General features: G+C 45.4%; 1 protein-coding gene across 3 annotated transcripts; it reads right to left on the bottom strand.

The window, feature by feature from the left end:
- Positions 1–468: 468 nt before the first annotated feature.
- Positions 469–15,119, bottom strand: LOC142902988 (immunoglobulin-like domain-containing receptor 2). 3 transcript variants are annotated; one of them, XM_076048372.1, is made up of 10 exons: positions 14,940–15,119; positions 12,403–12,801; positions 9,966–10,085; positions 7,299–7,355; positions 5,990–6,136; positions 5,510–5,677; positions 5,085–5,213; positions 4,333–4,729; positions 2,959–3,655; positions 469–1,935 (listed from the first exon to the last, which is right to left on the bottom strand). In XM_076048372.1, exons 1-10 carry the CDS (start codon positions 15,055–15,057, stop codon positions 1,900–1,902), a joined length of 2,268 nt encoding a protein of 755 aa, XP_075904487.1. In that variant the 5' UTR covers positions 15,058–15,119; the 3' UTR covers positions 469–1,899. The 3 variants fall into 3 exon arrangements, with proteins under 3 accessions (XP_075904487.1, XP_075904503.1, XP_075904494.1); XM_076048388.1 differs by lacking the exon at positions 5,085–5,213; XM_076048379.1 differs by lacking the exon at positions 7,299–7,355.
- Positions 15,120–15,423: the final 304 nt, after the last annotated feature.

The following is a 15,423-nucleotide window of genomic DNA, read 5'->3' as shown; positions in this document are numbered from 1 at the left end:
TGCACTCACATAGAAGTTTTGACACAGCTGAGGAGGAAAATAGCAGGCAGTATGAGACTGTCACAATGAACAAAGACATGAGTCATTTTCAATCACACACACACACACACACACACACACACACACACACACACACACACACACACACACACACACACACACACACACACTCAGCTGTCAGTACCAAACAGCAGAGGATTAGTCTAATCTCCAGTAAAAAAAAATGTCAGAAGAGTGAGGCAGAAATGATGAAATACTGAGCGCTGCTATTCAAACAGATACGCGAGATTAAACTGTTAGTTCAGCCACTGAGTCAACACAAACGTGATAATAAATCACTGCACTGCATTGAGAAAACACTTCAGTCCCAATGTAAACTAAGGCACTGAACATAATTCATTTAGAAATGATGAGTTACATCACAAGTGTTCCAACTCCCAAAAAGAAAACGTTTCAGTGCAATCCACTGCGGTTTGAAGAGAGTAAAGTTTTATTAAGGTTTGAAGAGAGAATAACATTGTTCCTTCACGTATATATTGGCTTATTTCATTTGAACACAAGTAAGTACCTCGTCTCATGACGTTGACGATCATTAGCAGAATGCCTGTCCTGGACACCAGTTCTTCTCACTAATGATTTGGATTAGATGACTTTTGGTGCCACCTGGTGGCAGCAGAGGTTACCCTCTGTTGATATGAACTGACAGGAAAAGTACCTTCATCCAACCACTGGTCACATCAATGCCTCAAATAACTGAATACTGGTGTCTAACACTAACGGTAGTCCCCAACTTCATGCGCGGTCAAATGTTAACTTTTTGTTAAAGTGCAAGCCATAGCTAATAAATTCAACTTTACATGGGTACAAAATGACCCTTTGGGTTAATGTTTCATATCAACTTGATGTTTAGGTCTTGACAGTGTCTACTCCTCTGTGTGTATCTACCATTTGCATTGTTAAGTATTAAGATGTACAGGTTGCCAAACCGTGCAGTTCGCTCACACTTGCTATAGTTTTTAGTGTAAATGAGCAAAGTGGCAGAATTGGCTCGTTTCATCTTCAAACCTGTCAGTTGGCCTTAGACTTGGGCTGTTGTTGCCCAATTCCAGATAATTTCCCCGCTCTCCCAGTGAAGATAACAAACTGGCCCTCAATCCATGAAATGATAGTGACCTCTTTTGGCTTTAGCTGACATTGAAGTATCATATTATGAAAAAATACACTTTGTTTTTTTAAATCATACACTTTGTCTCTAACCTGTTAAACACCTCTTGTACAGGGAAAAAAGTCACTCTTTTACTTCTTTTCTTTGCTCTTACTTAAAAAAAAATGCACTAAAAACTCAAAGGAAGTCGGCCTGTTGTAATGTCACAATAATGTGATACCTTAGAACGCCTTCTTTTTGACTGGAGGCTGCAAACAGAGGGTGAAGAATGCTATTTCTCTGGAGAGTTGAGAGTTTTACAGAACGTTGTGTCGTGTGAGGCTGCTCCCATAAGGTCCTGAATGAACTGCTACATCGACAGCGTCTGCTTTTACAATGACGCTGTTGTTTCATACCTTGCACCCTTCAGTTTAATCCAGTTTGCTCATCCAAGAAAAAGAATGTGCTCATTGTGTTGGAAGTGCGAAGCCCATCTCTGTGCTTCACAGCCTGGTCTGCAGGGACGGGGGGAGGGGGGGACACAAACGCTGCCCTGCCAGGCATGTCCAGGTCCCACATCCAACTCGCATTAGTTCACTGTTTAGCTGCGCCGGGACACTGAGTTGGCGGGTGGCAGCAACGGCAGGCTCGATGAGTTCATCCTCCAGTGACATCACAGCGTCCAACAGTCCGCTTTCTTTCACAGTCAGCGTGCTTCCACAGCGACGTTCAGCGACTTTCACGGCGAGAGGCGCTCAGACGATGAGGGAATCCCGGCTGAGAAGAGTCCCCTGAGGAGACCAGGGGGAAAAAGGTTCTAAAGGACAGCAATTTTTGTGCAATTTTTGTGCAATTTTTAAGTCTTAAAGGTCCAGTGTGTATTTATTTTTAAAGGAAGCATTAAGGAAGGTATTTAGGGTTCGTGTTTAGTTCACTGTCAGGCGGGTCACCTCAAACATGGTGGTGCAAGATGGCAGCTAACTGGGAGCCAGATCCTTCCTGCTCTATTTATATTGTTATATATATATGAGACCCTAAACCTAACCCTAATAATGTACTTAGGGGCAGTATATTAAGCTTTTCCCAATATAAAATCATAAATCAAGCTAAATTTTACACACTGGACCTTTAAAAAAAACAACCAAAAACCATCTTATTAGGGTGACGGTTAAAAAAAAGCTTCTCGATACAGATGGGGGTTACATACGCAAGTCAAATTAAAAATCTGGGATGAACGAAATTCCAACTTATAAAAATAAGTTAGGGGTGTGTTTAGTATTTAATGTACTTCAGAGGGGCTTGTCAGACAGGAGGCCATCAGTCGTGAATGTTACTGCAATAGTTGGATCAGAACAGAAGATTCTACCTAGTTCTCACTGTTGTAGCATCTGAACCTCACCTGTCAGGAGCACAACACAAACACTTACTGTGGGATCCACAGAACCCATGGAAGTCATCACGTCCCCCTGACAGGCTCAAAGCCAAGCTAGGCTCAACCATGCAATTAGAGCGCCTGACGAAGATGGACCCCTCCCCTCCCGACCACACACACACACACACACACACACACACACACACACACACACTGAACAAAGCCTGTTTTTACCACAGCCCCTGTTCTTGCACTTACTGGCGACTTGTCCAGGGTCCAACATATTTATCTCTTATATCTATTAAAATAACTATAATGTTATATATCATATTTTAAATGTTCTAATTAAAATTGAAACTGCCCCACGACCCAATCAAAACAGCTCTGCGCCCCACTCTTGGGTTGCGACCCAGCAGTTGAGAAACGCTGCTAACAGACTCACCACTTTGCGGCTCCTGTCCCTGGGCTCGTCTCGACGCCCTGGCGGGGAGTGCGGGGTCGCCTGGTCGGGTCGAGTCTTGGCCGGCCGTGGCGACAGCCTGTCGGCTGGGTGTCGCTCCGCCTCTGAGCGAGCCGGCGCCGGCGGCGGTGGATCCGCCAGCTCGGCTCCGTAGCCCGGCAAGCGGCTGCGGTGGCGGCCGGACTCGCCGCTGCTCTGCCTGGAGCTGCCCTTGGACGGCGTGTCCGAGTCGCCGCTCCTCCCCTGGCCCACCTCTCGCAGCCGGGCCTTGCGCTCCAGCAGGCTGCTCAGGAAGGCGGCGTCGTAGTCCATCTCCGACGCCTGGGGAGGAGGCGGGACCGGCCGCTCGCCGTCGCTGCCGGCCCAACTCCTCTTGGGTGAAGCGATGGGGCTGATGAGGCGCCTGTGGCTTCTGTCTCGCCTCAGACGATCCCCACTGCCGCCGCCGTCATCGTCTCCAAACTCATTTATGTCGCTGTAGTAGTTCTGAGGTGAACGCCGGCGCTCGGTCGGATAGCGGCTGAACTCCAGCAGCTCCACGTCGCAGTCCAGCCGTTCTTCACTTCTGCCTTGTCGCTGCTTGTAAGAGCCGGTGAATTCCTCCAGCTCGTCCAGCGAGGCGGCGCGGCCCGCGCTGTGGTACGCCTTCCTCTGCAGATGTTCCGAGCGAGGGTTCCACCTGCCGAGCACGACACAAGAACGAGCGTGAAGGCAATTTCCTATCGTTCCTTCAAACATTTCAACTCCTGCTGTTCCATACGCAGGAGGAGCCATCAGTGATCTTCATGGACTCCCAAAGCACACAAGCTCTTATCCAAGATTATGCTTCCTGCCTCATAATGGCACACACCCAATCAAACCAAACTGAGCAGCGATTGTCCTGTTTGCAAAATCAAAACATGTCCTTCTGCCTGTAAACAGACACAGCGGGGACCAGGAACAAGAGAACCAGCAAGAAAAAAAATTAAGCTTTCATGAGGTGATGATGATGAGGAGGAAGGAGACCCTTCTTCAAGAATAGATTATTGTCACCATTATTGTTCATATCGCCATTTCTGAAGTACAAACCACAACAGAGGGTTCCATTGTCTGGTAGATCAAATTGTGTTTAAAAATATATGATTTTGCATTAAAGAAGGAGCCACAAAATATTTGTATTTGTGGGATGCTTTTTTTTAAACGTCTTTTTAAACGATTTTCTTTGGAATGTTTGCATGTAGGAATATTTTTTGGATTGCAGTCTGAGATTCCCACATCACAGGCATCACAGGCCCTCAATCAGGCCCTGAGTCTTTAACTGGTGTCCAGGATTCAGCACAAACGCTGAATATTTTGTTACCTGTTATATTTCATTACCTGTTGTGGGTTTCCTCGTCACCCTCGCTGTGCAGCCGCAGGGTCCGGTTGTGTCTGCGGGCCTGTGAGGAGGAGGAGGGGGGAGGAGGGTCGTCGCTGTGCCGGCGCCGAGGGGGAGGAGTCTCGTCCTGACAGTGACGGGGCTCCGAGTCGCGCTCGTCGCGGTACTGCTTCGGTGAACGTGGACTTTCGCTGTAGCGCTGCGGCTCTGGGCTGCGGGTGTCTCGGCACCGCTGCGGCTCCGGGCCGCAGTGGTCGGAGAAGCGCTGAGGCTCCGGCTGGCCGTCGTCGGGGATGGCAGGGAGGGCAGGGAGGGCTTTCTTCTGCACGTTTCGGTACGTCTGACGGAAGCCGGCCTCGCCCTCGTGCAGGGAGCTCAGTTCAGACATGCTGCAAGCTGGGAGGGGTCAGGACAAAATAGTGGATTTATGGAAGTATTTCAAAGAAAAAAAATTAAAAGGGAGACACCTCTATGAGAAAGCACTGAATTTGAAGATCAGGAGTATGAGAAAGAGCAGGTTTGGTGGCAGATTGTAGTTAAAAGCATGTACGTCACAGGTCCTCAGAGATTCCAGCGACATGACACATGACAGCGACATGCAGAGAGGCATGCCAGGGCAAGTAAAGTGACAGGAGGTCTAAAGAGGCAAAACTGACAGCGTAGAGAGCGAGTGAGGCATGCACTGAGTGAGGGCCATGCACTGAGTGAGGGCCTGCACAATGAATCCACAGGACGGCTTTGCAACTCTTACACTTGTGGCTCGTCGACCCGGCAGGGTTGAAGTGAGCCAGTTGTTTCTCTACATACTGCAGCACCCTGAGCGAGTTCTGATCCTGAGGGGTGGGCACACGGTAGGGGACGCCTACAGCATGCATGGGCACTGCAGATACACACTGGACCAGTCAGCACGCAGAGCTCACCTTTTCATTTCTGGGAAAGTTCAGTGACGGTCTGAGGTCCAGATTGGCCTCTTTAGACAGTTTTACACTTTACTTTCCAATTCTCCCGTCACCATCTCAAGCCAAACTGTTATTAAATATATTAATATGTAAAAAAAAAGACATTATACCACAACTGAATTGTAAATACATTTGTCAGGAGTGAAGGCAGGTATTCAGACTAAAACACTCCAATTTAAAACCGTGATTAATGTGCTGATGAGGAGTTCCAACCTACCAGCTGTGAGGAGGCTGCCGTCTGAAGGAGGAACAGAGGAAATCTTGTCCACCAGTGACGGGGGAGCGATGGGGACCATTGTTGGCACGCCAGAAACAAAGTATGGGGGGAAGGTGGGTGACTGCGGGGTGGAGGTACCCGACTTAATGCGCTTGCCGGCTTCGTATACTGTAACAGAGACACAGATCGACTTTTCGGAAAGGAAAACAAAGAAACACAAAACCATTTGCACTCCTTATATTGTGATGCTCTGCTTCTGTCTACAGCAGGCGTGGGCAAAACTGCGGGCCAATGGCCATGTGTGGCCTGTTAAGCTTGAAGAACTTAAAGAAATTATATTAATAGTAAGTAAGTAATAAATTAGCTGTATTTCATCAATTTTTTCAGTGTTTTAAGAGTCATTTCAATCAAGAGCTAAACACCGTGGGACTTTAAAGTAACGCTTTGCTCTTTTTCAATAGACCACTGGCCTGTACTCACAGTGTCTGGGGCAGCAGCAAGTGTCGGGGCAGCACCAGCAGCTGACGTAGCAGCAGCAGGAGTGAGGGCAGCACTGGCACCAACACACCCCGAGCAGCAGCAGGAACAAGACGCTGCCGAGCGCCACGGCCGCCACAAACACCCACTCTGGGAAAGAAGACGCAAGGCAAGAATTCTGTATGAGGCTCAACATGAAGCACTTAATGAGCAGGGACACACAGGCAGTCGTTGGAACAGTGGCTTGACTGCACTCAAAGATTTCTTCCTGATTGATTGATGGGCTCTGCTTGGAAAGCAGATTTTGAAAAGAAAAAAAAAAAAGTTTGTGTTTCGTAGCATGCAAAACAATAAAGTAGATAAGGTTTCAAAATATGCATATAGAAGAAGAAGAGGTAAAAAAAAAAAAAAGAAGAAGCTAAAAATGTATGATGACCTAGTTGCATCTAATCACAGCACAGACCAGTGAGAGGGCAGCTGAGATTCTGCACAGTGAAAACTGAGAACAAATGCAAACACACAGGAAACCGGATTTCACTACGGAAAGGAAAAGGAAACTGTTCTGAATGATGCTTCCCCACCACCCCCGCAACCCTCAACACACACATACACACACTACACACACACACACGCTCCTCCACATAACTATCCTGAAACAATATTCCACCTTCTGTAACACAAACACTCAACAATCCCAAACCAAATTGAAACAAATGCAGATTAATCAGGGTGGTGGAGTAGGAGGTGGGGGTGCGGGGTGGGGGTGATGGAGGGGTGGCTGTAGTCTCTGTGAAGACAGTCTGTCATGATGAGGTTGACATCTCAGCAGGAAACATGAAGAAAATACAAATTCAGGCCAGGATTCTTACTGAGGTTATCAAGAGGTCAAGAGGTCAAACACACACACGGAATCAAAGACAAAAGCTGCACCAGACTTCCCCACTGGCTGACCGCTCACTGGCTGAGTGACCATCATTTCGGAGTTGCTTCCGACTGATTGATCTTTTCGTGGCACAGCCACGGTGACGCCGACCTCACCAGGTTCTGTAAGGCTGTGGGGCCAAATGTTGAAAATGCACTGAGCTCAATAATGACTGATAATTATCACACAAATCCCAGTGAGTCACGGTGGGTCAAACTCATTACCTGAAGCGTATGGATGATGATGATGGTGTGCAGCTTTCCAACACATAATAGAGCTAAATTAGACTCAACCTGTTAGGAAGCATTCTACACTTGCGCTCGAGCAGTCAGCAAGAGTTAGTATGAAAAGAGGGCGCCAGGTAAGGGGAGGAATGCATTACGCCCCTACCTGGCATAATCTTCAAATCAATGCCTGGCAGAAGATCTTCAGGGTCACCTGAGAAACCTGGAGAAAAATAAATGTGAGGTGAGGAGAAGAAAAGGTGAGCAGTGGAAGGGGGAGAGAGACGAGTTGAGATCGTTTGTCAAAGTGGAGATTGCAGCAGCATGCAAGAGGCTCAGCCGGAGAGAAGGATGAGAAGAATGAGGTGTGGACAGGTCAAAGGCTGCGTGCACCAACAATATTTTCCCAAACATCAGACCCAACATCACGGCACCACTGATCACATGATCAGAGACCATTCATGTTTGTCCGGTAATAAGACTTTGTCGAGTCTGATGAAGCAAGATGACAGCAGATAGACGGCTGTGAGTGACGTAACAAGCAACGCAGATGAGCAGAAATATTTCTGGGCTCCAGAGCCTGGAGACCGACCGCAGGGAACATTCTGTTCCGCACCCTTTCTCTCTATTTGTGTTGTCTTTTGTTATTTCGTCTGTTGTCTATTATCTTGTCAATTGCCCAGTACGTTCCCATTTTTAAAGAAGAAACAAGTGGCAGAAACTGTGGGAACGGCATTTATGCTCGCTCCCCCCCCCCCCCCCCCCCCCCCGCAATATTAAATTTATCGACCTAAATTTGAACCAGGACGACCGGCTGTATTATCAAACCAACCAAGTCCTTGCAGACAATCGTCACCTATCTTACTTGTGTCGTGCACAGCCAATGAGTCTCCACACAAGGTCAGGAGATGTTCTTCAGAAACACCAACATCACTGATAAGCCGCTTTGTTTAACTGGCTTTTGCAGCTGCTTTTGATGGCGCCTACAATATGACAAATAACAGCAAGGAGACGTGGTTCAAGGAGATGGTTTTCACCAGGGACCTGATTGGCCAATAGTCTGTCTTTCCAGAGAGAATCACTGAGCGAGACAAGCGAACAAAACAACATTGGCTCACTGTGCACAAACCTTAATGAACTTTCTAGAGAGCTCTTAGTGAATATGTCACGAGAACAACCAGATCTAGACCTGCGATCTAGTGTGACCACAGCAGAGTACACAACCAAGTGAGACTCTTACTGCAATACAACCGCTGCACAGTGCCACCGCTATGGCCTGAATGCATTCGTGCATCTCTGAATTGTGAATGCATCAATTATTTTTCATCTGAGGAATCAAAATTATCATAAATATTAGATTATTATAATATCCCAGAAGAGTGTGTTTTTCTTTTGATTCTTTTGATTCATGCAGCCTATGCAGAATGCAGATGAAATCCACTTTCACTTGCGCCTTTAAATACTTAAACAAAGACTTGGATCACACAACGAACTCAAACACAGAAGGAAGAAGAGCACTTCTGTCTTCAACCACAAAGTCCTCAACGTTCCACTCAGGTCAGCGTCTCACCCGGTGCTACTATGCTGCATCCGTTGAATGGCTGGGCTCTACTGTCCCTCCTCCACGTCATTAAATCACTGATGTCTTCTTTCTGTGGCTGTGCGCCCCCAAAAGACAAAAGGCCTCCACCCCTCTCAGCCATGTGTGGTGGCCCCAATTGTTGTTATGGAAACACAAGAGCCTCACATGCTGAATTAACTACGGCAAAGTGTGGACGTGTTGGCATATGGGAGAAAAGCGAGGGCAAGTCTTGAGGCACCGTCTCCCTCATCATCGCCTGCAACCTGTTATCATGCTCGGGCCGAGCCCAGCGTTTAAGATGATTCCCAGCACTCAAGGCTTCGCAAACTGTACACTTGTGCGTTTGGGCATACACATAACTCTGTGACTGCCAACAGAACAAAGGTTCAACCTCAGAGGTGAAATACAACACGAAGAGCCATGTGGCCTGTTTGCCAATGCTATGGTAACATTTGTTACACGGAGAGTTCACTGACAGTGTAAAGATATGTTGCACTATTGCTGACACACACACACACACACACACACACACACACACACACACACACACACACACACACACACACTCGCATGTTGTATGTGTAACTGCATCTCCATTACAGTTTTTTCGCAAAATAAAAGCAACATTTCTAAAATTTCAACAAAGTACGATTGGGATTTGCAGGTTTTTCCATCAAATGGTGGTAAGTTTGTTTTATTTTGTTTTTTTAGAAATGATTATGTAAATCCACTTATCCAAAAAAAAATCCTACCCGGTGCGTGACGTGACATCTCCAAACCTCAGTACTTCAGTCTATTATGCATAAAGTAAATGTTGATTCAAACTCTCTCTTTAGCCCATATTTACAAGCAACATGGGTCCTGAGAGATTAAAATACTTCAACTTGACCCTTGGTTATCAGCTGGTAAATAAATATACAACACTAACATTGTGCTTTTCTACACCATAGCAGTGTTCAAAGTGCTGTGCAAGGCCTGTCATCCACCCACACACGCATACATTCACACACCATTGGGAGGCTGTGGCACGCAAGGCGCCGCCAGACCCAAGGACACTTGGACAACAACGGAGCCACAGCTGTAAACCATTACGACTGCTTTAAATTGTACTGAACAATGAGGATGAAACATTATGTTGATGACTTGCTCCAAAACACTATGCTTTGCTATCACGATACATTCGGTGTGCATACATTTACATTTTTCAATGTCAGAAATGTTGTTTTTCACAGATTTTTAGTATCATCTTACCAAGAACCAGCAGTTCCACTGAGGCCTCATTCTGTCCCTCCAGGTCATCAGATATGACCACTTTACAGATGTAGACGCCACTGTCTCCCCACTGCACCTCTCCAATGCGCAGGTCTGCCTCTGCAAGAAGAAAAGACGGAGACTAAAGTATCGCTGAGTATTTCCACAGTCTAAACAATGCTGGCGTACAAGGTCGCTCCCTGAATCCCACGCAGTCAAAACTTCCTCATTGGAGTAATTTAAGTAATATGATCTCAATGAACTGACTAAATTAACATTTTTCAATGAGAAAAAATTTCTTTATGGATGACTTTCTGTGTCTGTGATTGACTTAATTGTGGTTGACTGCCACTATTAGGTTGGATTTGCTGTCCAGGCTTTGAAGAGGTGTAAAATGAAAACAGTGTGTGTTCGTGAAACAACCCAAAGGAGAGTTTTGTTCATCAACATATTTTCTGCCATATAGTGAAGTTTGACTAAGATTGAGTAAAGGGCTTTAAGGTGAGAGGGACTTAAATATTGTATGGTAATAGATTTGTGCAGGCCAGCTGTTTTTATTTCTGTAGGTGGCGCCGTTTTCATTATTCGAAAGTTAAGACTTGTATCCGTGTGTGAGAAACTTCTTGACATTTGGAGCATGTTTAGTGCGTCACATTTGTACTGGGAGAGAAATAGAAAGAAACATGACAGTTTCAAATGAGGTCTTCAACCTGGTGATGACCTGCTCTGCTCCCAAGTGAGTCTATTACTGAGGATCAGTCCCAAAAAAGAATGTCATGATTTATAAAATGATGTCGGAGAAACTTCTAATGAATTTTGTATCATTCCATGTGACGGGAAGGCAACAGAATACGAAACTCCAAAAGAATCCAACACACAACAGTGCTGAGCAACCCTTCCCATTGTATTGGGGTCAGACATAAAAATACTGCAGGCAGGAAATTAGTTGTACCGCTCACTTCCTTTTTCCTGAAGGGAAAGGAAGGGGGAGGAGAATCTTGCTGACTAACCTGCACTGCTCTGCCAGGTTCTTCAACAGTGCAGTGGTTCTCAAACATTTTTTTGGAGAAAATAACCAATATAAATATTTGTTTTAATCGATGGCACCCCTAAATTCATATTCATATTCATGACCTATTTCACTCTTAACTTTCTTTGTAAAAAACCTTCCTACTGTAATTATTCTACACTAAAATGGACCAGTAGCTGTTTCTACACTTCTGTCATTTACAAGTTATGCAGCGCAAGCCAGCTTCAGGAGGACCGCATTAGGGATGGGGAAAAATTCAAAGAGGAGCCTTATACTGAGAAAACTGTGTGGCTGTGCTACATCAGAGGGAAGAGTGAGAGGTCAGAATGAATGAGAGGACAGCATGAAAATCGTTTCCTTTGTCTGAGATCCTGGCCAGTGCAGAGAAGGTCTTCTTCCCCCCAAATTATGGCTCAATAAATCTGAGGCCCGCAAACACAACCTCCTCTCTGTCTGTGACAAGCACAACCGTAAAAGCACTGAGCATATAAGCACAGTGGTCTCTTTTACGTTGATGTTACTCTGTTATACTGTTGTATTTTGTTGCACAGGTGGCCGACTGTAATACTTTTGTTTTTTTAACATCTGTTTAAAAGTCAGCTGGAATGTAACTGAGAGGAGGTTTGACGTGTTAGAAGTTTAGTCTGCAGTCCAAGAGGAAAACTGAAGGCAGAGAGCAGCGAGCAGCAAACTCAAAACAACAACGTAACAAAAGACTGTGATTTTGGATATCTACTGTACGTCTTACACTGCTGCCTGTGTTTAGCCCTATAAGTGAGGGGTCACGGCCAATGTCATGAACCAATCGATCAATTCTGATGAGAATACACGTCCGTTAGTTTGTTTCTTCAGCCTATAAAAAAAACTGTCCAACAGAGCTTGCCACATGTTCTCAGAGTGAAAGGTAAAAATTCCTTGGAACCTTAACTCGCCCTAAACTCCACCCATTTAGGAAGAGAGATATGCCAACCAGGCACGGAGCGCTGCCGCCTCGCAGCAAGAAAGGCTGTGGGTTCAATTCTGGGCCTTGGACCTTTCTGTGTGGAGTCTGCAGGCTCTCCCTGTGTCTCCTGGGTTCTCTTTGAGTTCTCCAGCTTCCTCCCACACTCCAAAAACATGCATGTGAGGTGAATTGGAAACTCTAAATTGTCAATAGGTGCGTGTGTGAGTGTGAATGGTTGTTTGTCTCTATGTGACTCTACGATGGACTGGCAACTTGTGCAGGGTGTTACCCTGTCTTCACCCAATGACAGCTGGGAGAGGCTCCAACAGAACCCCGCGACCCTGAGTGCAGGAAGAAGCGGGTAATGAAAATGGATGGATGGATGGATGGATGGATGGATGGATGAAAGAGTTGATCTGATTGCGAAGAAAGCGGAATCCTGTAGAACACTGTAGAACTCTTACTGTTGATTATGGAGATGTCTCTGTTCTTGTAGTATTCCGACAGGGTGACGGAGGAACCAGAGATGGACGCCACAGTTCGGACCGTCCGGCTGCTGTCTGCGCAGTCAAGGTAGCTGGCTGCGGCCCCCGTTTCGTAGCCGGCACCTCCTGCTCCTGCGCTTCCACCTGCCAGTCCCCCTCCTCCCACTCCTCCGAGCCCACCGCTCACACCGTCGGAGAAGCTGAAGGAATCCCTTGTGCGGTCGCGGCAGTACGACTTGTAGATCCATTGCACCACAGGGATCTGGGTGGAGACGCTGTTGTATTGACACGGCAGGACCACGGACTGGAAGAGCACGGCATACCTCTTCTCATCTCTTACAAACACATGCACCCCCGAGCAAGGGTGTGGGAGGATCACTGTGGGAGCACAGGCAGATAATGAGGAGCGGTCAGTGAGGGGTGAAAAACAAGAATTCCAAATGTAACGCTTGTAAACTCGTCATTACAAATTGCAGAATGAGCCGATCATTTCTGGGCAAGCGAACAAAAAAAAGAAAAGAAGCTGCATCCCTCAAACACCGGCAGGTTTTGCTTTTCTAAACATGCATGCTAAAATATGTCCTTGCCGCTCCTCTTCTTCACCTTTTACAGACTCATACTCATGCTCCTCCCTGCTCAACCCACTGCCTGAGCTGCTGCTGTGTTTTTCTTTTTTCTTGGAGCACAGCAGACGAGTTGTGTCTCAAAATAACTGTATTTTAGAGTGTTCACCTACAACTCTTGCACATAGTGTGACGGTTTTAGAAAATTCCAAGGGCTCAGACACAGAGACATAGTAATCCAGGAGTGTCTGAGGAAAACTTGTTTGGCAATGCTAGTTTCATCGACATGACACATTTTAACAATATTTCATTGACATGTGGTTTGGTTTCTTCCTGAAAAGGTTACAGTCAGATCAGGATTAAGGCATTCTCACAATGCCACATTTGAAACATTCAGCCTTGTCTTCAAACACTGTGCGTGTAACAAACAAAGCAGGTCATGCACATGTGTAATTATGGGGGTCTAGGGCCTTTGGAACATAATCAGCAACACGCGGTGATTCAGACGCTGAGTCAAGTTTAAGGCCACAGTTTGTTTGCTCTAATAAGAATAAAAAGTAATTCCTTTTGGAAGGGTCTCCCATTCCAAAATGAGACTCAGTGGAAACTATATAAGCTGCAATACTCTGCATTTCCTTTTTTCTATTTTTAACTCCAATGAAAATGAGCTCTACACTTGGACAAGTTGAGAGAAATCTGAGCACTAAGTTGAGCCAATGTTGTTTTGGAGCTTCTGAAGCCACAGGACTGTGAGTCACATGACTACCAGGAGCTCAAGCTCAGCAGTTGACCAGCAAGATTCACAAGAGAGCACAAACACACACACACACACACACACACACACACACACACCCTGGAACATCTGTGAATGATGCTTTGGTGTGAGGGTTTGTCAGGGGTAAGCAGTGGGAGGTGGGACTGAAACGGACCAGTGAATTTAGGATAAGAAGTGAGATTCATCCGTTAATCCAGTGCAGGTCTGGTTTAAGATTTGCTTTCTTCTGTCACATCAAGTGAATATATATAAAGTATATACAAAAAAACAAAACAAAAAAAGCCCTCCCTCTACCTGCCCAATAAGCATTTTCCACTGACTACTTACTAACAAAACAAAAAAAAGTCAAAAACAGGCAGTGCTGTTCTGGATTCAGTCATTTACACTGTGCATGACACTTGTTTGGTTGTATCTTAGTGAGTTTGTGTGTGTCATCGGAGGTCAGTTTGCTATGGAGTAAAAATGTGGATGGAGTTGCTGTGATTTAAGTGCGAAAAAAATTGTCTCAATTCAAAGGAACCAGGATGACTGAAAGACAAATTCCATGAGTGGGATCTTTCTTCTTCTTCTTCTTCTTCTTCTTCTTCTTCTTCTTCTTCTTCTTCTTCTTCTTCTTCTTCTGAGCAGCAGAAACAATAAAAGCCAAGGGGTCAGTGCTCCTGGGATCCCTGGCTACAGAGTGATCCCGGCTTTATTAGTTTTGAAAGGAAACCACCTCCAGAGGAGAGGGTTAAAGCAGAACACAGGAGGAGGGGGAGGAGGGAAAAAAAAACTCCTCCTGAGAAATTTAGTGACACTTGGAGCTTCATTTTCTATATAGAGATAGAAATGACTATGTACCTTTTCACACAAGTCTTCGATAGCCAATACACAGCGTTCATAAAAGAACCAAAATAAAATGCTTCAACTTTAAACAAGGCAAACGTTTAGACAACTTAATTAGATTTTATGAGAAGATATAGACAGATACACTTTTTGAAGAAAAAATACACCATTTCGACTGTAGCAAGACAACAGTAGAATAGTAGAATAATAGAATAGTTTTTGTCACTGCATCCTCCACAACTTGTACATTCTCAAACTTAAACTCGACTTAACCACCCAAAGCTTCCCCGCCCGTTAACGGCGTTCAACAACCTGTCGAGGCACTTTGCACAGCGGCTCTTTTCCTTCCTTACCTGCGAGACAGACCGAACATATCCACCAGTCCAGGACGGAAAACCTTTTCCAAATCTCGCAGCGATGTTTCGCTAAAGTTTTCGGATTAAAGTCGCTTTCTTTCCTCCTTCGTCGCATGTTTGCTCAAGAATACTCAAGTCTCCAACAGTTTTCCGAAGCAGATAACGGGACTGGGAAAGGATCAAGCGTGTCAAAATAAAGCAACAAACTTCCGGTGACCAACTTCAAAATATATGAATAAAACGCCGGCGCATAATATACATTTACTGATAAAACAAAAAACAAAAAACCCTGCACTGAAATTTTCAAAGGACTGGAAACAAAAACTGAAACTGAATACTACATTCATAGTAAAATTTCTCATGTTAAGTTATCACAGAAAAAATATGTTTACTGTTATTGCACAACTTTCATCAAATGTTTTGTCAAAAAGAGAGAAGGGCAACTGATGCAACGTCTTCTTGAAGTTTAAACGTGAAACTT

The sequence above is a fragment of the Nelusetta ayraudi genome, unplaced genomic scaffold (genome assembly GCF_046127955.1).
Source record: "Nelusetta ayraudi isolate G7.1 ecotype Tasmania unplaced genomic scaffold, CSIRO-AGI_Nayr_v1 ptg000005l, whole genome shotgun sequence".
In the NCBI taxonomy this organism is placed as follows: Eukaryota; Metazoa; Chordata; class Actinopteri; order Tetraodontiformes; family Monacanthidae; genus Nelusetta; species Nelusetta ayraudi.
Note: the sequence above shows the minus strand (reverse complement) of the source record. Positions and strands in the feature narration are given on the sequence as shown.

Coding starts and splice junctions, on each gene's coding strand:
- LOC142902988 (XM_076048372.1), bottom strand. CDS start 15,057: ATGCGACGAAGGAGGAAAGAAAGCGACTTTAATCCGAAAACTTTAGCG. Junction 12,802..14,939: donor ATGTTCGGTCTGTCTCGCAG/GTAAGGAAGGAA, acceptor GTGCTCCCACAG/TGATCCTCCCACACCCTTGC. Junction 1,936..2,958: donor GGGACAGGAGCCGCAAAGTG/GTGAGTCTGTTA, acceptor TGGTCTCCTCAG/GGGACTCTTCTCAGCCGGGA.